This window comes from Quercus lobata, chromosome 2 (genome assembly GCF_001633185.2).
Source record: "Quercus lobata isolate SW786 chromosome 2, ValleyOak3.0 Primary Assembly, whole genome shotgun sequence".
NCBI lineage: Eukaryota > Viridiplantae > Streptophyta > Magnoliopsida > Fagales > Fagaceae > Quercus > Quercus lobata.
This window is the reverse complement of record NC_044905.1, coordinates 22,030,270-22,054,850: the sequence shown is the minus strand read 5'-3', so window position 1 is coordinate 22,054,850 and position 24,581 is coordinate 22,030,270. Positions and strand designations below refer to the sequence as shown.

At 38.9% G+C, this 24,581-nt stretch overlaps 1 protein-coding gene across 3 annotated transcripts; it reads right to left on the bottom strand.

Annotated features, from left to right (window-relative positions):
• Positions 1-95: 95 nt before the first annotated feature.
• LOC115974968 (cold-responsive protein kinase 1-like) lies at positions 96-24,581 on the bottom strand. Of its 3 annotated transcripts, XM_031095566.1 has the most exons (4): positions 24,013-24,581; positions 23,814-23,925; positions 1,719-2,441; positions 96-1,407 (listed from the first exon to the last, which is right to left on the bottom strand). In XM_031095566.1, the coding sequence occupies exons 1-4, from the start codon at positions 24,271-24,273 to the stop codon at positions 434-436; spliced, it is 2,070 nt and encodes a 689-aa protein (XP_030951426.1). In that variant the 5' UTR covers positions 24,274-24,581; the 3' UTR covers positions 96-433. The 3 variants fall into 3 exon arrangements, with proteins under 3 accessions (XP_030951426.1, XP_030951425.1, XP_030951428.1); XM_031095565.1 differs by having other exon boundaries at positions 23,814-24,576; XM_031095568.1 differs by having other exon boundaries at positions 1,719-2,333; positions 23,814-24,576.

Genomic DNA, 24,581 nt, shown 5'->3' with positions numbered 1-24,581 from the left:
TCTAGATAAATTACACCATGTGTAACTTAAACTTATCTATAATATATATATATATATATATATATATAAAGTACTGTTTTGACTCTCTTGATTTGTTAATACTAATTAGAGTTTCATAATAATTTTTCTTTTATACTACAGCCCCTAATTTGGAATCCTGCCTCTGTCCTTAGTCATACATTTTAATTTCAAATTCTACCAAGTAGTAAGTACAGCTCAATAGTTTCATGGGAGAATCAATCATATCAAGACAAAAACATTATGTCACTACTAGTCATATTGGACCTCAATCTCATCTAGCGATGGCATGGATGATTGAAGCAATGTAGAGCCACTTTTTGAGCCAAAATTGATATCCGTGGTTGTTGTGGAAGTAGAAGAAGTGGAAGAGAACGATACATGTTCTCCACTTGGTCGATTTCCTGGCATTCAATTAGGGCTCGTTTGGGTTCATAAGCGATGCCATAGATGATTGAAGCAATGCAGAGCCATCAGTGGCTGTTGTGGAAGTAGAAGAATTAGAAGAGAAAAATACATATAGTCCACTAGGTCGATTTCCTGGCGAATTCATTAAGGGCTCATTTGAGTTCATAAGCGATGCCATAGATGATTGAAGCAATGCAGAGCTATCAGTGGCTGTTGGGGAAGTAGAAGAATTAGAAGGGAAAACTACACATACTCCACTAGGTCGATTTCCTGGCAAATTCATCAGGGGCTCGTTTGGGTCCATAAGAATATTCACCACTCTTCTCATCTTGGGCCGGAACATTGAATCTGGGTTCAAACATGCAAGCCCTACAATCAATGTCCTTTTCACTTGCTTCTCGTCAAATTTGCCTTGGAGCATTTGGTCCACACACTCGAGCAATTCATTTTCCCCGTATAAATTCCATACATAGTCTACTAGACCGTATTCAGCCATGATATCCTTTGATCTTTTCCCACACACAACTTCAAGTACTACCATGCCAAAGCTATACACATCAGATTCTGGGGTAGCCTTTCCTATGAAGCCTATTTCTGGTGCCAAATATCTTGTAGTCCCAGCTAGCATAGTTGTAACAGAGGCATCATTTTGGAGAATTCTTGCAAGACCAAAATCACCAAGATGAGCATTAAAATCAGAGTCTAACATTACATTGTTGGGCTTAATGTCTCGATGAACCACAGGGTTACCACATTCTTCGTGCAGGTACAGTAATGCCGAGGCCAACCCTGTCAATATTTTGTACCTAGTTTCCCAGTCAAGAAACTCCTTTCCTATGAAACGGTCTAGGCTACCATTTGACATAAATTCATACACTAGGAGTAGATTCTCTCCCTCATGGCACCAACCTTCTAGTTGCACAATATTTTTGTGCCGCATGCGTCCTATGGTGCATATTTCTGCCATATACTCTCTTTCACCTTTAGTTTGAAGAGTAAAATAAACAAGTGTAAGCACAAAAACTAATCCTGACAAATTAAGGAATTAATTCGGATATAATTATAGGAACTACATGAGTATTTTGTTGTTTCAAAATAAACATGATGTACTCACGGTTTATTATTTTGTTAAGATCCTCAAATGGAGAAAGTCCATTTTATTGTTAAAGATTTTATTTCGTATATATCTTCAAATTAGTAATATTTAATATATCAATTTCAAATGGATCAATCTAAACCGTGAAGAATATTATCAAGAAACAATGCAATAGAATTAGAACAAAGTAACAAACCTTGTTTTGAGGTTGCCGAAATCTTCTTGACAGCTATGACTTTTGGAGGAACCGAGATAATACCTCTGTAAACACTTCCAAATCCACCCTTACCCAACAAGTTTTCCTTGCTGAAGTTGCGAGTAGCTTTTGAAAGCTGCTTGTACGTAAACATCTTAGGGACATTTGCTGCATTCCTAGATTGAGTTTCTATATCTAGATCTCTCTGATTTTTCTTCCTTAGCTTTCTTAAAACTGATGGAAGAAACATGCAAGTCACTATAACCAACAAAACCATGAAACATGTTGTAACACTAACCAATACGGTCTTCTTGATTTTGTGGTCCTTTTCATGCCCATTGTGGATGGAAGAGAATGGCAATGGCACTGATGTGAAAACCCAATCAATGACCTTATGGCTTTCTGAGACAAGCCCCGTAGAAGCCGTAAAGCCCACGAAAACGGAGCTTGGAACTGTGTCAGACATGACTATTGATTGTTCGAGAACGGTCACTAATGGTTTCCCAGAATATCCAACTGAAATTTGAAGCATGTTTTTCCAACCATCATAGTCAATTTTGACCTTGATATCTCTTCCACTTTTGAGCTCAATGCCAGTGTAGTCAAGACTCTTTGCTGCAATCGGATTAATCATGTTTGTTGTGTCAATGCCAATATGGTTTCCGTCTAAATCATATTCATTCTTGAAGGTGTCAAGCTCCACAGCTAATTGCCGAACAACACCTACATTTCCATTTTATTTGACACTTTAAAAAGTATATGCTTATATTCCTGAGTCTATAATGAAGACAAGAATTGGTTTGTGTTTTTCATCCATAGTGTTAAAGTTTGTGATAATTAAATGATGAGAAGAATCATAAAAGATAGAGCACACACAAATGTTTACGTGATTCGGCTTTAGTAGTGGCTCTAGGAATATTTTTTAAGGTGATCACTAAGAAACTTAAATTATTCAAAATCTAATTGAAAGTTCGGATTTGTGTGAAAACGCAAAAGCTTGTTTAGACCCCCAATTAAAATTACGGCTAGATTACTTTTACTCTAACTTATCTAAGTGAGGAACAAAAGTAAATGAAACGCAATAAACCGATAACTACACTAGTGCATAATCATGAATAACAAACAATAAAAATAAAGTACAAGAGTAAGCGAAAAGAGATGTAACCACAATATAACACCAAGATGTGTTATCGAAGAGGAAACCGAAGAACTCGGCGAAAAACCTCTCCGCGACCCTCCAAGTTGAAATCAATCCACTAAAGATTAAAGTTGGAGTACACGAATGACAAAAAACCCTCAATGCCTAGTCTACCCAATATACTTAACCCCTCCAAGCTCCTACTACTAATAGATTTCTCGGAGTCATGTCTTCTTTACCTTTCCAAATCCCGTAATACGCCCGATTGCATCCGTCGAGCCTTACCGGCTTCTTTTGGCAAATCCCCAAAGCTTTCCAAGCTCCAAAACACTCTCTACACTTTGAATATGTGTGGGTTGTGTTTGGGTACAAATCTCCTCTTAAATTATGACAATGGGAGAGGGAAGGTGAAAAGGCTACAATGATTTCTCACTAAGGATGAGTAGTTTTCTCTCTAAAAGATAGGTGTGTTGTATTGTAGAAAACCTATCTAGGGTTTTTCTTCTTGAATAGCCTCTCATACTTTTGTGGGTAATGAAGATATATATAGTATGAGTGAAGGGTAAGAAAGTCACAGTTAAAATCCTCAAGGCAGAATATTTCGCGAGTACTTCGCGGGAAGGCCTTACTCGTGAGACAGTCGCAAAATTAACAGCCTGGCATGACTCTTCAGCTTCCAACATGTGCTTCTCATGTGCCATTTTCGCATGATACTCTTCTCATGAGTTAGTTGCGAAATTGCACTGATTCTTCATTTCATGCTCAATTCTTCACCAACTTAATACTAAACCAATACAATAAAATCCCACAAAACACAAGGAACAAAATTAGAGCAATTATAACACTTTTTGTCATGGAATAAAGCCAACATAAAATATAGTTGTAAATTACAACTTTACACTAATAAAAAAATAAAATCAACATTACAAAAAAAGGCAAATAAATGAAGTATTAAAACTTCTTTCTACTAACAAAGAGAAAGAAAAAAATGGTCTGAAAGGAGATAAAGTGGAAACTGAGAATGTTGAGATGAGTGTGATAAAGTTAGAGACATTCTAAAATGATAATACAGAAGTGAAAAATGTAGAGAGAGAGAGAGAGAGAAATGGATGATTTTTGTTACAACTGCAAACTGAGTCACTAAGAAGAGAAAAATTGTTGCGATTGCAAAGTCAAAAAGAGCATAACTACCGGCACCGCCAAGAACTCACTACCATAGTATTTCTCTTAATACCATTTTTTAAGGGTGAAAAAAAAGAAGAAATTATGGATTATTTTTATGTAATGGGTTGAATGAGTTACAAATTTGAATGATTCAAAATTTTTATTTTCTTGTTGTTGAATAGGCTTAGTGTTGAATAATTTGTTCACCTCTTATTGTTTGGTCTAGTTATATTTTTGTTGTTATTGGGGCTAATTTTTATTACTGTTATTTAAGCCCCTTTTTTAAGGGGTTAAGGATTATGTTTGGGGGACCAAAATTATTTTTGGAGTAATGCTACTTCCACTACATATTCACAAGAAATCTTATGCAACAAGTTTTTATTGATAGATAAAAAAGTTATGTCACTATTGGGTCTAAATTAGAATCAGTAACATTTTACCACATGTCAAGGTGTTTTGGATGTAACATTATTGTGAAATTATTGTGAAAAGGACTGAAAATGTTTTGGATGTACAAGTATATAGGCCTATAATTGGTTTGGACCATAATATATCGAACACCCCCTCAAATTAAAGGTGAAAACTTGAGTTTGGAAGGCCTTGAATGTATAGCTTGGTGTGGCACCTCTGCTACTCAACTGACATGACAAGACCTTGTGCCGCTAACATGACATTGATGATGTAGAAGTAAGCCTGTTCAGATTTCGCCCACAGCCAACAAAATTGGCCTGCACCGATTCGAACCGCACCCTACAAAGCTCCACTGGAGGTGTATGGTGCAGTGGTCGAAGGCGATTTCCAAGTACCGACAATGGTCGATGAGGCGAGCGGTTGTGGATTTTGCATTCCGATGAGTAACTGAACCAACCGCCATATATATACAATTTAACATTTACATATATGATTTATAATCAAGTTTCAATTTTAAGAAATTTCCAGAGAGAAAAAGAGTACCTATGCAATGTGATTGAGAGGAGAGGCGTGAAAATAGAAACTCTGAAAAGGAGAGCGAGAGAGGCATCAAAGGTGAAGGAAGAAGAAGAGGAGAAAATAGAGTTAAATTAAGTGAGTTATAAAATGACATAGTTTCATTAATTTTTTTTTTAATTTGATACAAAATGACGTCGATTTGGACATAATATTAATTTTAGTTTAAACTTCAAAATGACATCGTTTTAGTTGGAGACTAGGTTAAATTCTGAAATTTATGTTTTAGATCAATTGATTTCTCTCTCTTTCTGTCATTCGCCTCTCTCTCTCTCTCTCTCTCTCTCTCTCTCTCTCTCTCTCCGCTGTCTACATCTTGATTCCACTGTTTTCGAAGTTTCACTCTCTCCTCTTTGCTCTCTATCATGGTTATTATCTAGAAAATTTTAGAGAATGTTTTGAAGGTCACTTGTGAATACCTGGCTACTATGCTTTCTACCAGGTATGTGGAGTTATATAATGCTTAAGACCTAGGCTATTTTTTGTGGGTATTAGAGAAATATTTTAAACATGTTTTTTTGTTAATATTTCTGTGTGGGTTGTTTGATGATTCTGATGAAATTTGGGGGTTTTTTTTTTTTTTTTTGGTTTGTTTGTTTGTTTGTTTGTTTGTTTTGTTTTGTTCTGTTTTGTTTTTTGTTTTTGCACCGAACTAACCGCACTGCACTACTATGGTGAACCAAACCTTGTGTAGACATAGGTGTGCTGCAAAAATTCCCCCTATAACCAGCCGCACCGCACCGTGTATAGGCCTATGTAGGAGGTCTTGAATGTATAGCTTGGTGTGACATCTATGCTACTTGACTGAAATTGCAAGATCTTGTATTGTTGACATGACACTGATAACAAAACTGACATCTAGTTGGCATGGTGCCTTAGTTGGCATAGTAGGAATGTTGAAGCAAATAGGATCTTGTGTTACTTTACTAAAAAGACAAATTATATGTGAGAACCCAGTAACACACCAAATAGCATAGGCTCATGCTCTACAAGTACATAGGCATAAAATTGGTTTGGACTACTTGGGCCATAATATGTCTACACCCCCTTAAACTAAAGTTAAAAAGTTGAGTTTGGAAGGCCTTGAATGATTAACTTGGTGTGGCACCTTTGCTGCTTGACTAACATATGGCAAGTTCTTGTGTCACTAACAACAAGTATTCTTTGTCCATAGTGGTCGTCCAAGATCAACAATGTCCAAAAGAGCCTTCAAAAAGGAGAAAGAAGAAGTGCGTATGACAAACATAAAATAAAGACTTGCAAGCAGGTCATTGGTCGTCTAGCAAGGATCTGGTTGTCAAAGGAAAGTACAGTCTTCCATACAATATTCAAGTATGGACAACTAATATATACCTAGTAAATTTTCGTGTGTTTTCTACAATCTCAAATGGTTAGCCCACTAACTCACATCTCGAAACGTGGGGTAAATTCCCCAAAATTCACTCCACATTCCCCACCAAGTCCACACATCTCCCATGATGTTAGTGGCGCCTAACAAGTAGACTCACTCCAAACTCTCTATAAAAGGACTAAGCCTCATCCAACTAAGGTACGCATTCACTATTCATCTACTCACTACTCTTGTGATCAAGAGAGTGAACTGATTTAACCGTTAGAGAGTCCTTTGCTAGTTCACCCCCGTCACCTTCGATAGTTATTTTCTTCCTTCTCTGGTCACCCAACTGTGGTGAAAGTCTGAAGCATTCAGCTTACTGATTTTCATGCATCATCAGTTGGCGTCGTCTATGGGAAAGTTTCCAAGTGTTAACCACTTTGCTTTCTAAGACAAAAGGTTGCGTGGTTCAGACTAGGTCGATGGCCACAAGTTTAGAGCACAGGAGAGTGGAAATGCTTCCAATCATCCCAACCGTGCACCACCACTAGTGTCTACTTCACTACTAGCGTTCGTCTAGCAATAGTTGCAATCTATGACGGCTGCTATGGCAGACTTAACACACCAAAACCAAGAGTTAACTCAAGAAGTTAACAAACACAAGCAACGTCGTCAACGTCACACTGAAGGGCCTAAGCAGAGCTCTAAGGCTGGAGAAGCGGAGAATAATGCTGAAGGTAAAGATTAGTCAAGAGGCACCATCACACATAAGGTGCCACATTTGGAGAATAAGATGGATTAGATGAAAAAGGCCGTGGAAGAGATGAGGGACTCTATGAGAAGGATGAACCATGTGGATGTTCTCGTCCACAGAACTGACTCTCCCTTCACCACGTCCATCACCAATCACCCCTTGCCATGTAAGTTCAAAATGCCTATGTTGGACTCATATGATGGAACGCGGGATTCATATGATCATATTGTCACATTCAAAACAACCATGCACCTCCAAGGAGTTCTAGACGAGACAATGTGCAAAGCCTTTCCTACCACACTTAAAGGCCCAACCCAGGTATGGTTCGAAAAAATACCACAAAATACTATAATTTCCTTCCAGGAGTTAAGTAAGTTGTTTGTTAACAACTTTGTTGGAGGTCAAAGGCACAAGCACTCTTCGTCTAGTTTGCTGAACATAAAGTAAGGGGAGAACTAGAGTCTGTAATCTTTCATCAGTCGTTTTAACAGAGAAGCCATGTTGGTAGATGAAATGGATGACAAAATCTTGTTGGCAGCCTTCCATAACAAAGTCACTTCAGATCTGTTCATTTACAAGCAATATGACTGAGAGCCACAGATGATGGCTGAGCTGATTCATTCAACCCAAAGTTTCATGAATGCAGCAAACGCGATCATTGCTAAGTAGAAGAAAAAGGTTGAATGAGCAGATACTGAGTATACACGTCATCCAGAGCAGGGCCCTTATCCAAAAAAGGCCAAGATGGGGGAAAAGAGAGATAGAGATGGCAAGAAAGTAGGATCATCCTCAGGACGATACTCAAGCTATACGCCTTTGAACGCCCTGCTCAACCAAGTGCTGATGCAAATTAAGGATGATCCATTCTTAAAGTGGCCAAAGAAGAGAAGGGGGATCCTAATAAGCGAAATAAGAGCAAGTACTACCATTTTCATCGAGATCGTGGACACAACATAGACAAGTGTTATGACTTAAAAAAGCAAATTGAAATTCTTATTAAGTAGGGAAAGTTGAAAAATTTCCTTGGACAAGACCGCAAGGACAAAAGGCTACCATTAAAGGGCAAAGTAGAAGAACCAGTGCGTCAACCACTTGGAGAAATAAGGGTTATTGTGGGAGGCACATCAATTGGAAGTTCGTCCAAAGCCAAGAAGACTTACTTATAGGTAGTTTAGAATGTTCAACTCACTAGCCACCTACCAAGGACATCCAGGGTAGACGAGCCAGCTATCACTTTCACAGATGAAGATGTGAGGAGATTACATCATCCTCATGACGATGCGATCATTATCACTTTGACGTTTGCAAATTACACTATAAGAAGAGTGTTAGTAGATAATGGGAATTCTATAGATATCCTTTATTATCCAGCCTTTCAACAGATGAGGATTAGCAAGGAATTACTTCGTCCACTGAATGTGCCTCTAATTGGGTTTGGAGGAATGAAGGTTCTACCAGTGGACACCATTTCCCTACTAGTCGTGGTTAGCTCTTACCCACGACAGATCAATAAGCAAGTGAACTTCCTTATTGTAGAATGCTCGTCCTCATATAATGCCATAATAGGACGACCAACTTTGAATAGTTAGAGAGTTGCAACACTTACTTATCATTTGTCCATTAAATTACCAATAGAATATGGCATAGGAGAAGTATAAGGAGACTAGTTGGCAGCTAGAGAATGCTACTTGGCTATGTTAGCAATGGACGAGTAGATGCAGACGATGAATATTAAAAGAAGAAAAACAGTTGCCAAGCTAATTGAAGTATTGGAAGATATTCCTTTGGACGAATCCAACCTAGAGAAGTTTACTAGAATAGGAACAAGCATAGGGGAGAAGACAAAGTAGGGTCTTGTCTAATTTCTTAAGAAGAGTACAAATATTTTTTCTTGGAGTCATGAAGATATGCCTGGGATTGACCCAAGTGTGATTACCCATTGTCTAAATGTATCCTTGTCCTACAAGCTCGTCCGTCAATAGAGAAAAGTGTTCACTCTAGAGTGAGACAATGCTATCAAAGAAGAAGTCCAAAAGCTAGTGATAGCAGAGTTCGTCCGGGAAGTTTACTACCCGAATTGACTGGCAAATGTAGTGATGGTCAAGAAGGCTAATGGCAAGTGGAGGATGTGTTTGGACTTCACAAATTTGAACAGAGCATGCCCCTAGGACAACTATCCCCTGCCACGTATTGACTAATTCGTATATTCAACAGGGCACCAACTGTTGAGCTTCATGGATGCATTTTTAGGGTACAACCAGATCAAGATGGACGAGGCAAATCAGGAGAAAACATCATTCATCACCAACTAAGGTTTGTTTTGCTACAAAGTGATGCATTTTGGGTTGAAAAATGCAAGTGTGACCTATTAGAGGCTGGTCAATCATTTGTTTCATCCACAAATAGGGTGAAACATTTAGGTATATATGGATGACATGTTGGTCAAAAGCACAAAGGAAGCACTGCATTTGGAAGACCTTCAAGAGACCTTTGACACGCTTAGACGATATAACATGAAATTGAACACGAGCAAATGTGCCTTCAGAGTTTCATTAGGAAAGTTCCTTGGATTCATGGTCTCAAAAAGGGGGATTAAAGCAAACCTTGACAAGATACAGGCAATATTGGGCATGGAGCCACCGAAGAATGTCAAAGAAATGCAAAACCTAACTAGACGAGTAGCAACACATTAATAGGTTTGTCTCAAAAGCTACTGATAAGTGTTTGCCATTTTTCAAGGTGTTAAGGAAATCATTTGAATAGATGCACGAATGTTAATAAGTGTTCAAGGATCTTAAGGAGTATCTCACTACAACTCCCTTATTGAGTCCATCTAAGCCAGGTGAAGAATTGTACCTATACCAAGCAATATCTCCTCATGGCGTGGGCTCAACTTTAATCAGGGAAGAAGGAAATGTGCAAAAGCCCGTTTACTACACTAGCAAGGCGAGAAGGGGAGCTAAAGGACAATATCCGTCAATAGAAAATTTAGCCTTTTCATTGGTGACAGTAGCAAGGAAGCTCATGTTTTATTTCCAAGCTTATGTCATCAACGTCCTAACAGATCATCCACTCAAGAAGGCCATGAACAAGCTAGAAGCAATTGGACGACTAATTCAATGGGTAGTTGAACTCCTAATTCAATGGGTAGTTGAACTCAATGAGTTTGACATAAGGTATCAGCCAAGAAAAGCAATAATGGCCCAAGCGCTTGTGGACTTCATTGCAGAATTCACTCCTGCCCATGACTAGCCAAATGAAGAAAAGGGGGTAAGGCCATGGGTCGTTCATGTGGATGGCTCGTCTATTCAATATGCAGGAGGAGTTGGAGTAATCTTGTAGTCACTAGAAAGAGACTGTCTAGAGTATGCAGTATGTTTACAATTTCAGACAACCAACAACGAAGTCAAATATGAAGCACTCCTTCAGGGATTGGGATTGGCTAAACACTAGGAGCTGAGTCAATAATATCCAGGGAGATTCACAGCTGATCATAGGTTAGGTAAACGGGACATGGGAAGCCAAGTAAGAACGAATGAAAAGATATTTGAGCAAAGTCAAGCATTGTATCAAAGGCTTCACAATGACCATGTTCCATCAAATCCCAAGGGAAGAAAACACGGAAGTTGATAGCCTGGCTAATACAACATCTGCAGATGAGTTGGTGGATGATTAGATTAAAGTCCAGTATATCTAGAGTATAGATGTTCCCAAGGTGCATCAAATAAATGAAGAAGCCAACCGGACTACTCTAATTATGTCTTATCTCAAGGATGAACTCCTCCCCGAGGATAAAGAAGAAGTAAGGAAGCTAAGGGTCAAAGCAGAAAAATTCATCCTTATGGATAAGGTATTGTATAAAAGGGGTTTTTCTCAGCCCTACTTGAAATGTTTGACTCCAAACGAGTCTCACTACATCATGAAAGACAAACATGAAGGAATATGTGGAAATCATTCAGAAGCAAGGTCCCTCATCCATAAGATAGTTCGTGCAAGTTACTATTGGCCATCAATGCAAGCAAATGTCAAGGCTTGTGACAAATATTAGCGCTTTAGTAACATACCTAGATGACCATCAGAGTATTTTACCCCGATGACAGCCCTTTAGCCTTTGACCCTTTGCCCAATGGGGACTTGACATCCTTGGTCCTTACCCAATGAGAACCAGGAAAATAAAGTTCTTAATGGTGGAAATTGATTATTTCACTAAATGGGTGGAGGCAGAGCTCTTAGCAAAGGTCACTAAACAAAACGTCAGAAGTTTCATTTAGAAGAACATCATCTGGATCTTTGGAATTCCTAGGGTGCTCATCTCAGACAATGGACGATAGTTCGATAGCACACCCTTCAAAGAATTTTATGAATAGCTTGGAATTAGGAATCTCTACTCCTCACCTTCCTATCCCCAAGCAAACGAACAGGTAGAAGTTGCAAACTGATCCTTACTTAAAATAATCATGACTCGGCTTAAGGGGGTAAAGGGGATATAGCCTGAAGAGCTACCTAGTAGAAAATCCTTTCAAGTTAGCATATGGAAATGATGCAATGATACTCGCAGAGGTTGGACTAACAAACTTTAGGGTGGCCCACTACCAAGACGAAGAGATTGAGAAGTAGTTGCGTTTGAGCCTCGATTTCATAGACGAGGTGAGGATGGACGCAAAAAAGAGGGTAGCACGCTACAAGAATTTGATGACCAAGCACCATAATGCGATGGTCAAACCCAAGCAATTTAACGTTGGAGACCTCGTCCTAAAAAGGGTGTCCTTGGCTACTAAGAATCCTGCTCATGGAAAGTTGGGACCCAATTGTGAAGGACCATACAGATTCATCAACTCCAAAAGATGAGGGTTGTACTACCTAGAAACCTTTGATGGACGAAGGCTTGAGCATCCATGGAATGTGGAGCACCTGAGAAAGTACTATCAATGAAGACTCGTCAAAAAGGCCAGCAAGGACAACCTTAATCCCTACAGACTATTGGTTACCACTAGTAGTCTGTTTATGTTATTTTTTAGCGCTTATGTTTTCTAGCAGCATTATATGTTTTCTACCATTTGAACTCCCTAAAAAGCACTAGGTACAGGCATGTGCAATGTTTGTGGACGAGTTTATGTTATGTACAAAGTTCCTAGTTTATATATAAAGCAGTTTAGATTTTCCACTTAAGTGTTTTTATTCCTTTACAAAATCAAAGTCCACAAGAAAAGTTAAAAGCCATGGACGAGTAAAATCCCTGGACGCGGGGACATATCGTCTTAAGCCTACTTTAGACGAGGGAAATGCAAAACACCACAGAGTGGGATAAAAACTGTAGGGTAAAAAAATAAGGGAAGGAACGAACACATCACCTCCCACATATACTCGTTCATGCTAAATAAATGAAAGACGAGCAAAAGCATGCAATAAAATAAACAACAATTACGGGCAACCAAAGTCCAAAATCCCTAAATATACAATGTCCAAACCATGGATCAATATGTATGAATAGGAAAAGGAGAAATCCAAAACATGGACGAACATATAAGAACAGCAAAAAAAATGGAAATAAACATCCAACTTTGGATGAGCATATATATATATGAATAAGTTAACTTGTCCATGATAAGGGTAGACAACTAACACCCAAAAACCCTTGAAAGTTAAGTCTAAAAAGGCGAATGTATGAAACTCACATCCAAAACCATAGATGGAGTAATTGTACCTAAGAGAAAATTAAAATGGTCCAAAACAACAAACCTCATTCAAATAAATTGTTTGCAAAAACAATTAGATAAAAAAAGGGGGAAAAGCTACTTTGATAAACTGGCCGAGGCTTTGTCCTTAAACTTAGGCATCATCCTTAGGCTGACCATCATCCTTGGGGAGATTAAAGGTGATGGCATCGTCCTCAACATTAACATCCCCAAAGCTACTAGGAAGTAAAGAACTTTCAGCTACCATGCGAAGCCTTATAGAGTCAAAATCTACCCTAGGAAAAGCTTCGCGTGTGTCCTAACGGAAGTGCTCAAACCTAGTAGCATAGTTCTCATCTAAGAGTTTTGTATAGGCATTAGAAGTTTTTGAACTCTTTGATTGCCTCGTCCTTGGCCTTCTTTATAAACGAGGAAAATTTGTCACTCTTCTTTTGAAGGTGATCCAGACGAGACTCCTTGTCGACAATGTCAATTCAGAGTTCTTCAGCCAAGTTTCTCAACTCCTTCACCTCGGACTCCAGATGTTTCACTTGGTCCTCCAGCTTCAACCTTTCTCTAGCTTGCTTGCTTAACTCCCTCTCTATAGCAAGAACCTTCGCATCCAACTTGATCTTCTCTTTGTCTAAGTCTATGGCTTGCCTAGACGCCACCATAAATTTGGACATGACCTTCAAAACAAAACGTTAAAACACTTGGCAATAAAATTGGGAAATTTTTATGGATGATGAAAAATTCCTTAAACAGATCATGGACGGTGGAGTGCTCGAACTCCTTAACAGACATGTCATAGCAAGCCATAACATCATCTTCCTTCAACACCGTCTTGAACCTGTTCCAAGCTAAGGCCTCATTTCTTAGAAGAGTGTGAGAAGCAGTGGTAGGATTTTTGGCAAGAAGGACTGTGAACAACTCCAGATTAGGACAAAAGGGAGCCTTGGAAAAAGGAACTTCAGAAGGAAGGACTACAGCAGGATTTTCAACTGGAGAAGGATCAAGCTCAACGACAGGAGCTTTGCTATGGCTAGATGAATCCACCATAGGCCTTTTAGGGCTTCAATGGCTGGGGAGATTCCCTACATCAACCATCCTACACACGGCCTTCCTCTTCTCCGAAGAGCCAAGGGGCATTAGCTTTAATGTCGTTGAGATATTTGGACGAGTCTAGATAGGGGCAACATCCTTTGTTTGGATGACCTTGTCGTCGCTAGCAAGCTCCTTCTCCTTATTTTCCTTCATAGTTGCTAGTCATGAACGTCAAAAGTTAGAGGAGATAACATCAATAAAAAAAATTAGCTTGCTTTGATGAGTACTGGCCTTGTATGCTAAAGCTTCAAGAGAAAGGACGTGTCCAAGTCCGTAAGCTACTAGACGATGGAGAGTTACAAGCAAATGAAAGTTCTTGTCAGCAAAAGAACAAGCTCTCTGAACGCGCTCAAGGTAAAAATTACTTAAAGATGGACGAGCTATAGCTGAAAAAATAGGAGAAGTGTTAGACGAGAATATAAAAGTTCAAAATGAGCTAAATTAAAGATAACATGCCCTCAGGATGTAGATGACCCATAGCACTAATGTAAGGATGGAAGGCACCCCTTCCTACTTCAATTGGGTCACCAGCCCAAAACCCAAGAATAAAGAAAAACTTTGTCTTCCAAAGTCTATTAGACGTATGAAGAGACTTAATCATTCTATAGCCAGAGTCTCTAGCTGAAAATTGGTAAAATCCAAGAGACTTGTAGATCTCAGCAGGTTTCTAACAGTAAAGGAACTCGTCCACCGTGAGAGGATGATTCCTTTCAAATGCTTCTCTCCACAGAACTTGCATTGCCAAAATTATCCTCCAACCATTGGGGTTAAGTTGGTTGAGTCCAATACTAAGACTATGGAGGAGTTCCCTAGCAAAAGTGTTTAAAGGCAACCTCAAACCACCTAAAAGGTAGGATTTGTATATACCAACTTTAGGGGAATCTAGAGTACAACACCATTTAACAAGAGCAGGAAGATGAGTGTGAACGTCCATAGGAATCTGGTACATATTCCTAAGTGTATGAAGCCTATCTGCCTTAATTTTGGTTAGAATGTTCATGGCACAACATTCCAACCCATCGTCCACCTGATCAGAAGAAAGTGGGATGAACGACGTAGGAGCACTATGCGGACTAGCAGACGATTCAGATGCTACCCTCTTCCTCATCTCTTCCTAGAAAACCTTTAAAGGAATTCCAGGAGTACCAAACGAATACCGTTCTTTCGAGGAAGTACTCTCACCACTATTGTCCCTACTACTACCATTACTACTATCACTATAATTACTCTCATCATGATATTCATCTGTCTCTCTGTCGTCCTTATCACTAGACGAGGAAACTATGATTTCAGCCATAAAGAAAGCTCTAAAGAAGAAAACCTTAGACAAGGAAGGAGATGATACCTGATTCTAGACGGATAGGACTAAGGATGAAGGAGGACTCCTAGACGAGGCGCAAAGGACGAATGATGTCAGAGAAGAAAATATGAGAAAGTGAGAGGGTAAGAGAGAGATTAAGCTATTTATAAGGGACTAGGTGGGTCATTGAAACGACACGGACCAACTAGAAGATGCCATGTGGCCATTTTTTTCAAGGAACGAAGTGAAGCGACCTCCTAACCGCTGTGATCAAGCCACATGGTAGCATCTATATCGGTTGATTTCACCAAGTCATTTGATGCCACATGTATGACCCATCAACTAATTAGAAAGTGCAATGTAAAAATAAAAAGTAAAAATAAAAAAGAGAAGAAAAGAAGAAAAGGAAGCAAGTACGACGAAGGCATCGACAACCTATGGACAAGGGGGTAACTAATGGTGATCAACAACAAGTATTCTTCGTCCATAGTGTTCAAGATCAGCAATGTCCAAAGCAACCTTCAAAAAGGAGAAAGTAGAAGTATGCATCACAAACATAAAAGAAAGACTTGCAGGCAGGTCACTAGTCGTCCAACAAGGATCTGGTCATCCAAGGAAAGTACTGTAGTCCATACAATATTCAAGTATGGACGACTAATAAACACTTGGTAAATTTTCGAGTGTTTTCTACAATCTCAAACGGTTAGCCCACTAACTCACATCTCGGAACGTGTGGTGAATTCCCCAAAATTCGCTCCACATTCCCCACTAAGTCCACACATCTTCCCTAATGTTAGTGGCGCCCAACAAGTAGGCCCACTCTAAACTCTCTATAAAAAGACCAAGCCTCATCCAGCTAAGGTACATATTCACTATTCATCCATTCACTACTCTTGTGATCTAAAGAGAGAATTGATTTAATTGTAGGAAGGGCTTTGGCCAGTTCACCCCGGTCACATTCGATAGTTATTTTCTTCCTTCTCAGGTCACCTAACCGTGGTGGAAGTCCAAAGCATTTAGCCTACTAATTTTCATGAATTATCAAAATTCAATACAATTATGTATTTGAATTTAAAACCTAATATATATATATATATATATATATCTCACAATTAAGTAGTACGCAAATGTCAGGTTGTATTGATTATTGCACATTTATTTGTATATATCGTCTGTACACATCATTCATTTTTTATGTTAAATGTGAATATGTTTAAAAACTGTGGACAACACATGTGAAATTATAAACATTATGTGCACGAGTGTATAGTTAGGGTCCATTTGGCTGAAAGGATGGAAAAGTGAGAGAATTGAAAATGTTGAAGGGATAGAAAAGTGAAAGAAATTGAAGAGATTTAACTTTTGCTTGTTTCTCATGCCTCTTCTCTTTTGATGTGTCTTTTTTCCCTTTTTGTACTCACCCTTGCTGTGTCAAGTCTTTTCTCTTCAGTTTTTTTTACTCTGTTGTTGTTTTTCCTTTCTCTGCTTTTCTGTGTTTGGTCTCTTGCGTGTAGTCAGTCTCTGGTTTTTTTCTTTATTTTCTCTGTTTTGCGTTAAGTTTTGTTAGGGTAGCTCATATGGGAGACCCATCTGTTAATCGAGACTTTGCTTGGACAGAGAGCAGTGGGTCAGATGTCAGTGCTGACCCCTTTGCTGAGAATTCCGACTTGGATTCACAGAGTAGTAATGATCTTGAAGCTCCTTTCGCAAGGCATGGCCCATTGCTGGAAGCTGATCCTGAATCCATCCACATGCAACGCCTTTTTTGGTCTCAGTGCACATTGGGTATTGGACTATAGGAAGTTTTCTATAGCGTATCTTCAGCACCTAATCCGTTCTGCATGGCGACTTAGAGGGGCAGTGACTGTTGTAGGAAGGGATTCCTCCTTTTATGTGATCCATTTTGAGAGTATGGAAGACTTGGAGTATATGTGTTCAGAGGGGCCTTGGTCTATAGATGGTGCGTTGCTGGTACTGGAGAAATGGCGTCCAAATCTGGTAATGAGCAAATTGCATTTAAATTTTGTGTCTATCTGGGTTCAGCTTCATGGTTTACCTTTAGAATATCAGTATCCTGAGTTAGCTGAACGAATGGGCCAAATGATTGGCTCTTTTAAGAAAATTGATTGGGAAGATTGTCAGCCTAGGAATATAAGATTTATGAGGATAAAAGTGGGATTGAATCCATGGATGCCTGTAGTCTCGGGGTTTATGCTTCGGCTGGATGATGGTACTGAGACTTGGGTTCAATGCAGATATGAGAGAGTGCATAAACTTTGCACACAATGTGGACTCATAGGGCATACTAGAAGTCAGTGTAGTGAGAGCTTAGATGAAGTGGAGCGCATGCTTATCCGTCAGAGGCAAAGAATTCAAAGGTTACATCAGGTTCCTTATGCTTATGATTCTCTTGAACCTCATTTTCATAATGAATTGAGAGCTTATATTAATAAGAGGAGGTGTTGGACTACAAAAGCAAGATTTGGGTATACAGATGGTGTTAATCCCCCTCAGGAGCATCCCCCGCATGGTACTGTGGACCCTGCACCACAGTCGGTCCCTGATCCTAATCCCAACCCGAGTAACTCTACTAACCACTTATCTCACTCCTCACCTTGTCAACATGACTCTGGGCAGGCTTCTCTACATACAGCCATTCTCTCCCTGTCTATCAACAGAGGGAATGTCTCACCTGTTCCTGTTAACTCTCCAATTTCATCCTCAGATGTTCCTCACAATTTAAACCCGAACCTAAACCTGCATGCAAACCCTCCTTTTGAGCCTAACCCAAGTCCGAATTCAAATACTAGCATGCATGCAACCCAGGAGAATCAAAATAATAATTCCTTGCATGAGATGTGGGTCAATGGTATAGGTCCGTCTTTGACGAATGGGGAATTAAGGGAGGCCACAGAGTCTTCTTCAGCTACTGAAAGTGATTCGGAGACGGTTGTGCTGTTTAACTTAGACCGACTCAATGATAATCGACCGGAATGGTTACGTGGGATAGAACAGGAAAGGGGTCAAATTCCAGAGTCTCCTGATGGACTTAACAATCCTGTGTTCAACAGAGAGGAAAGGGCCAGAGTACGGGCTGAAGTAGGAACTGCGAGAAATGGGCCTTCTTTTATTCATGTTGGTGGCTCGCCCCAACATCAAAGTCCTATTCAGAACTTGCATGAACGAAACGCTATAACTAATTTGGTCCAATCAGTAAGCCTTGATACGGGATTGGATGTTCTTAGGAATTCAGAGGACTCTGACACAGCTTCCAGTCAATCTCTTTCTACTTCGGCTAGGACTGATCCTGGCATTTGTGGTCCTTCTAAAAAGAGAGCTGGTACTGAGCTGGGTAGGATTGGGAGGAACATTAGGCAGAAACTACTTTGTGGGTCTTTTGCAAAGGAAGGTACCATTTACTCCTCTCTCAATCAAAATTGTTCTTATAACTCTTGTCTTATTACGAATGTTGAGAATTTCCTGTGTAATCCAAAGGGTTGTTGGGAAGCTGGCCCTAATCAGCTTCCCCATCAACAATGAGGATCATGAGCTGGAATTGCAGGGGTTTGGGCAAATCCTCTACAGTTCAACAGTGCAAGAAAAAAGCCCTTGATTTTAAACCTGACTTTTTGTTTCTCATAGAGACTCGTCTAGCTAGTGGTAAAGGGAAGGAAGTATGGGAGAAATGTGGTTTTTCGGAGGGGTGGGAGGTCTCTAGGGTGGGTTTGAGTGGTGGTCTTATTTTAGCTTGGTTACCCAGACAGGACCTCAGGGTAGTGTTTGATTCTCAAAATCTCATACATGTCAATTTATTGGATGACAGAGGCAGCCCCCTCTCCATCACTTTTGTTTATGGACATCCTGATCACTCTAAGAGAGGGGTGGTGTGGCAACAGTTGAAAACACTAAAACAATGGGCGCATCCTAGTTGGCTTTGTATTGGGGATTTCAATTAAATCCTTTATAAGGAGGAAAAATTTTCTTTCAAAAATGGGAACATTCCGGGAGCTGAGGAATTTCAGCAAGTTCTAAGGGATTTGCAATTATGTGATTTGAGTGCCTTGGGTCAGAGATTTACGTGGATGAATAATAGGGAGGATGAGGATTTTGTTATGGAAAGGTTGGATAGAGCTTTTGGGAGTGTGGAGTGGGTTAATCAATACCCTTTCTACTCCCTTAGGAATCTCCCAATAGTTCGATCAGATCATGGCCCAATTCTTCTGGATCTTGAAGTTCAAACACCCTTTAGAAAGAGACCTTTTAGATTTGAACTTATGTGGTTAAACCATGAGAATTGTACAGAGATGGTGCATCAGGCGTGGGATTTACATTCTATAGGGTCAAGAGCTACTCAATTGAGGAACAAATTCATTAATGTTAAGCGTAAGGCCATAGAATGGAATAAAACAGTCTTTGGTAAAGTGGAAGTTGAAATTAAGAGGAAACAAGGTCAATTGCAACAGTTACAGGACTCTATTGTGACTTGTGAAGATGTAAAGAGGGAAAGAGTCTATAGAGAGGAATTGGAGGAACTTCTGAATAGGGAGGAGTTGATGTGGGCTCAAAAAGCTAGAACAAAATGGTTTTTACATGGAGATAGGAATACTAAATACTTCCAAACTGTGGTTAAACAAAGGAGGTCCAGAAATAGAATACTTCAAATTAAGGATGACCATGGGCACTATACTGACAATCATGAGGAAATTGAGCAGATTTTTATTGACTCTTTCCAAAGAAATTTCAGTTGTAATTCCATTTTAACTGTGGAGAGTATTTTACAGGAACTCCGTGGGCTTCCTATCCCTTCTCTCACTGATCAGCAAGTTCTTTTACTCAATAGGGGAATATCCAACATGGAGATTGAAGAGGCAGTTTTTCAGATGGGGCCTCACAAGGCTCCTGGGCTGGATGGTATACCTGTTTTCTTTTTTCAGAACTTCTGGTCCATTATTAAAACTGATGTATGTAATGCTATTCAAGCTTTCTTCCATTCGGGTTCCCTTCTTAAAGCTTTTAATCATACTTTCATTACTCTCATCCCTAAACTTCCCAACCCTGAAGAAGTGTCCCATTTTAGGCCTATTAGTCTATGCAATGTGTTTTACAAAATTATTTCTAAAGTTCTTGTCAATAGACTGAAGCCTATTATGGATAGTATTATTACTCCTTTTCAAAATGCTTTTATCAAGGGTAGGAATATCACTGATAACATCCTGTTGGCCCATGAAATCATTGATGTGGTTAGGAAAAAGAGGGGGAAGAGGGATAGCTATGGGTTTTTGAAAATTGACATGTCAAAAGCCTATGATAGAGTCAATTGGAACTTTTTGAAGGCTGTTCTTACCATAATGAGGTTTGAGCCCAAGTGGATTAGGTGGATCATGGAGTGTGTTACTACTGTTGAATATACCTTGTTGATAAATGGAAGTATGACTAGGTCTTTTAAACCTTCCCAAGGTCTTAGACAAGGAGACCCTTTGTCTCCATATCTTTTTCTCTTGTGTGCAAATATTTTATCCATCTCTTTAACCCATGCTGAGGATCTCAAGAAAATCAGAGGTGTTAAAGTTGGCAGAGATGGTTTGATTTTCTCCCACTTATTGTTTGCTGATGATTCTCTGTTATTTTTCAGGAAAGATAAGTATTCTGTTCAAAATCTCCAATCTATTCTGGAATGGTATTGTTCTATCTCTGGTCAAACCATAAATTTGGCTAAATCTGATGTGTTCTGTTCTCCTAACATGCCTTTGGAGGAGCAGGTTGGTCTTGCTAATTCCCTCAGGGTCAATTTGGTTCAACAACCTAGCAAGTATCTTGGAGTCCATTTTAAACTAAGAGGTAATAGGGTTGCTGATTTTCAATTTCTTGTTGACAAATTGCAAGCAAAATTACAAGGGTGGAAAATGAAGTTATTGTCTCAAGCTGGTAGAACAACTCTAATTGCTTCTGTTCTTCAATCCTTGCCTTTATACTCATTTTCTTGTTTTAAAGTTCCTGATGCTGTGTGTAGTAAAATGGACTCTATTATTCGTGCTTTTTGGTGGGGTCATGATTATGGAGAAAGGAAATTGCACCTCATTAATTGGGATAGGATTTGTCAACCTAGGAGAATGGGTGGTTTGGGGCTTAAGAAATTCAAAACCTTGAACCAAGCTATGCTTAACAAGCAATATTGGAGGTTATGTCAGAATCCTAACTCTCTCCTTGCTAAAACTGTCAAGGCTAGATATTTTCCTAATAGTTCAATTCAGAATTATAGAGCTAAACCGCACCATTCATGGGTTTGGAGAAACATCATCAAAGTTGATCATCCTTTTTTGAGAGAAGGGAAATGGAGGGTTGGGAATGGGTTTAATATTCCCCTAAACCATAAGGATTGGTTTCCCCATTCAAACTTTAGTGCTCACCAGCATCATCTCCCTACCGGCACTGTGGGAGATTTGATTGATCATGATAATAGGACTTGGAAGGCTGATTTGGTTAGGAGTTTATACCCTTTTCATCAGGCTTCCTCAATTCTTCAAATTCCTATTTCCAAGACAGATTCTGTACAAGACACACTCTGTTGGAAATTCTCCAATAATGGGGAGTATCAAGTGTACAAAGCCTATAACTTGTTAAGTAGGAATTATGCTAGCCAATCTGGTTCTTTTCAAGCTCATTCGGGTTGGTGGAAATCGTTTTGGAAAATTAAGGTTCCTTTGAAAGTCAGTAACTTTGTTTGGAAGTTGTTGAACAATTGTCTGCCAACATTTCATAATCTTCATATTAAAGGTATATCCAAGGGAAATCTTTGCCCAATGTGTAATGAGGAAGAGGAGAATTTAAGCCATATCTTTCTCCTTTGCCCATTCACTAGGGCGTGTTGGCACGGAACCACTCTAGCTATCCGTTCTTCAGACTTCTCTGACCTGTCTGTTCAACATTGGCTGCAACAAATCATTTCAAGACATGAATTGGGAAATTTGGATTCTATGTCTTATTTACAGGATGTTTTCATTACCCTTTGGGCTATTTGGAACCATCGGAACAAAGTAGTGCATCAAGGAATCATCCCTAATCCAATGGAAGTTATCCTAATTGCTCAAAATTTTTCTTGCAGGTATAAGGCCTCTCTCTCAAGCTGTCAGTCCCCGAGAAGAAGAGATTGCAGCTGTTCCAACACTTGGCAGCAACCTGCAGCCAGGAACTGGAATCTAATCATCAAAATTGCAGCAGCTAGAAAGAGGAGGCAATGTAGATATGGTTTTGTATATGAAGCTCTAACTTTGTAGGGAGATAAGGTGTTTTTTGGAGTAGCAAGTACCTCTACTACAACTTCTACTGGAGCTCTTTTGGAGGCTGTTATAGAAGCTGGTTTGGTAGCCAAAGCTCAAGGTTTTCCAAATGTTTTGTTCCTTAGTGATAGCAAAAAGCTTTTGCAGATAGTTAAGAAGAAATGTGCCACGGATTGGAGGGACAGCACTAGGCTCGTGGACTACTGCTCCCTGAATCAGAATGGCTTCTTTTGTGATCTTTTTTGGGTTCCTCATGTTGTTGTGAAGGATATTTGGTCTGTAGCTAAAGTGGCAACACGTTTGCCAATTCACTATTGCTATCAGTTTCCAGTTGGTATCTTGTAATGCTACTGTACCTTTTGTTTTCTCCCTTTAGTGGTATGGAAAAAAAAAAATGAATACTTCATAAAAAAAAAAGTTTTAAAAAAAATCATAAGAAGTTCAAGAATATAAACTGTTTTATTTAAAAATAAAAATTTAAAAAAATAAATAACATGTAAAGAAACCAGAAAAGAACTTTGTGAACGGGGCTCGGTGAAGAGCCAAGAGAAAAAAGACAAAATGTTCAATTTTTTGAACATGGCTAGGTGAAGAGTGCATGAGCTTGTGAATGTGGCAGTAGCTAGTTCAATTTTATTTCAAAATGGAGGGGTAATTTTGTCCAAAATGCCATGGGCTTTTGCTCTTTATTTCCACCCTCATTTTTTTCTCAATTTGGTTTGGTGAAGTTTCGATGGGTGCAGAGAGAAAACAGCTAAATCTCACAAATTTTCTCCTCCTTCCTTCTTCCAACCAAACAACCTTCTCACCCATTTTCTCCCATATATATATATATATATATATATATATAAATTTTTTTTTTTTTTTTTTCAAAATCAATCCAACCAAACATAGAATTAATGTGTATTAGTAATTTTTCCTTTTCTATAGTCTATTTATCTAGTTGTCATGTTCTTTTAGTCAATTTAAGGAGTCTTTCCTTCTTCTTCTTCTTCTTCTTCTTCCTTTTTCTTTTTTTTATTTTTTTATTTTTTTTTATTTTTACTTTTGCTTTGGCTTTACTGGTTCTACTCTAACTTAATCTAAATGTGTAAAGCTCTCTTGTAAAGACTTAAACCCAAGCTTCTCCCATTCTCATTAGAGACCTCACAAAAAATTATAATTGTGAAGTGATTAACATATCAAGAGTTTGTGGTGATAGAGCCGCATATTTGATGTATTTTTCTATACCAAATTAATGCAATTTATATTTCCTTTTTTTTTTTTTTAAAGCAATTTATATTTCCCGGAAAGGGTCTAAAATCCAAACAGAAACATTAAAATATTAATAAATATATAACTATATATATATATATATACTTACCTTCGGTTGACCGATCAAGGATTCCGAGAAAGAAGCCATGGCTATCTGGTGGCGATGGATCATGATTTGGTGCAATAATAAACGCCATTCCATCTCCTGAATCAGTTGAATTCTGGAAGGGAGAAATTCTAACAGTGAAGATGGTTGAGATATTGGCTGGCCATGCAAGCATAGGGTGGGAATACAGAACCCGGCCAACCTTGGTTTTTAGCTGAGTGAAATTGCCGTGTTGTGGCTCCGGTGTAATGCTCAAATATCCATCGACTGCAGTCGCTGAACCCATGCAAATAAGCTCTCCATTGCTGCAACTTTCAGGATTGAATGTGGGGAAAGAGAAGGTGATAGGGTCCATCACGGAGCTCAAAGAAGGTTGAATAAGAAAGGTAGAGAAGAACAAAAGCGAAAGCATGGTTGTAGTTAAGGGACACAGCATAATCCAAAGATAGTTTCTTATGAGCATATAAAAACTGAGTTTATATTGGAATGTAGTTCATTATTCCTAAAAGATGAGAGAGTGTTTAGATTGGTGAAAACCAAGTTATATTTCATCACCCATAATCCAAAATACGGAGTCATTCTTTGGCTTTGTCCCCTAAAATTTGGAAAAAAAATTATTATTATATACATATAAGTACTAATTTAGCAATTTGGTTTAATAATTACACTTAGCCACCATTAAAAATAACATACTCCCAAAAACATATATAAGTTCATCAAAACATACTCCCAAAAAAAAAAAAAAGCCTAATAACAAAATCTCCAATAGGA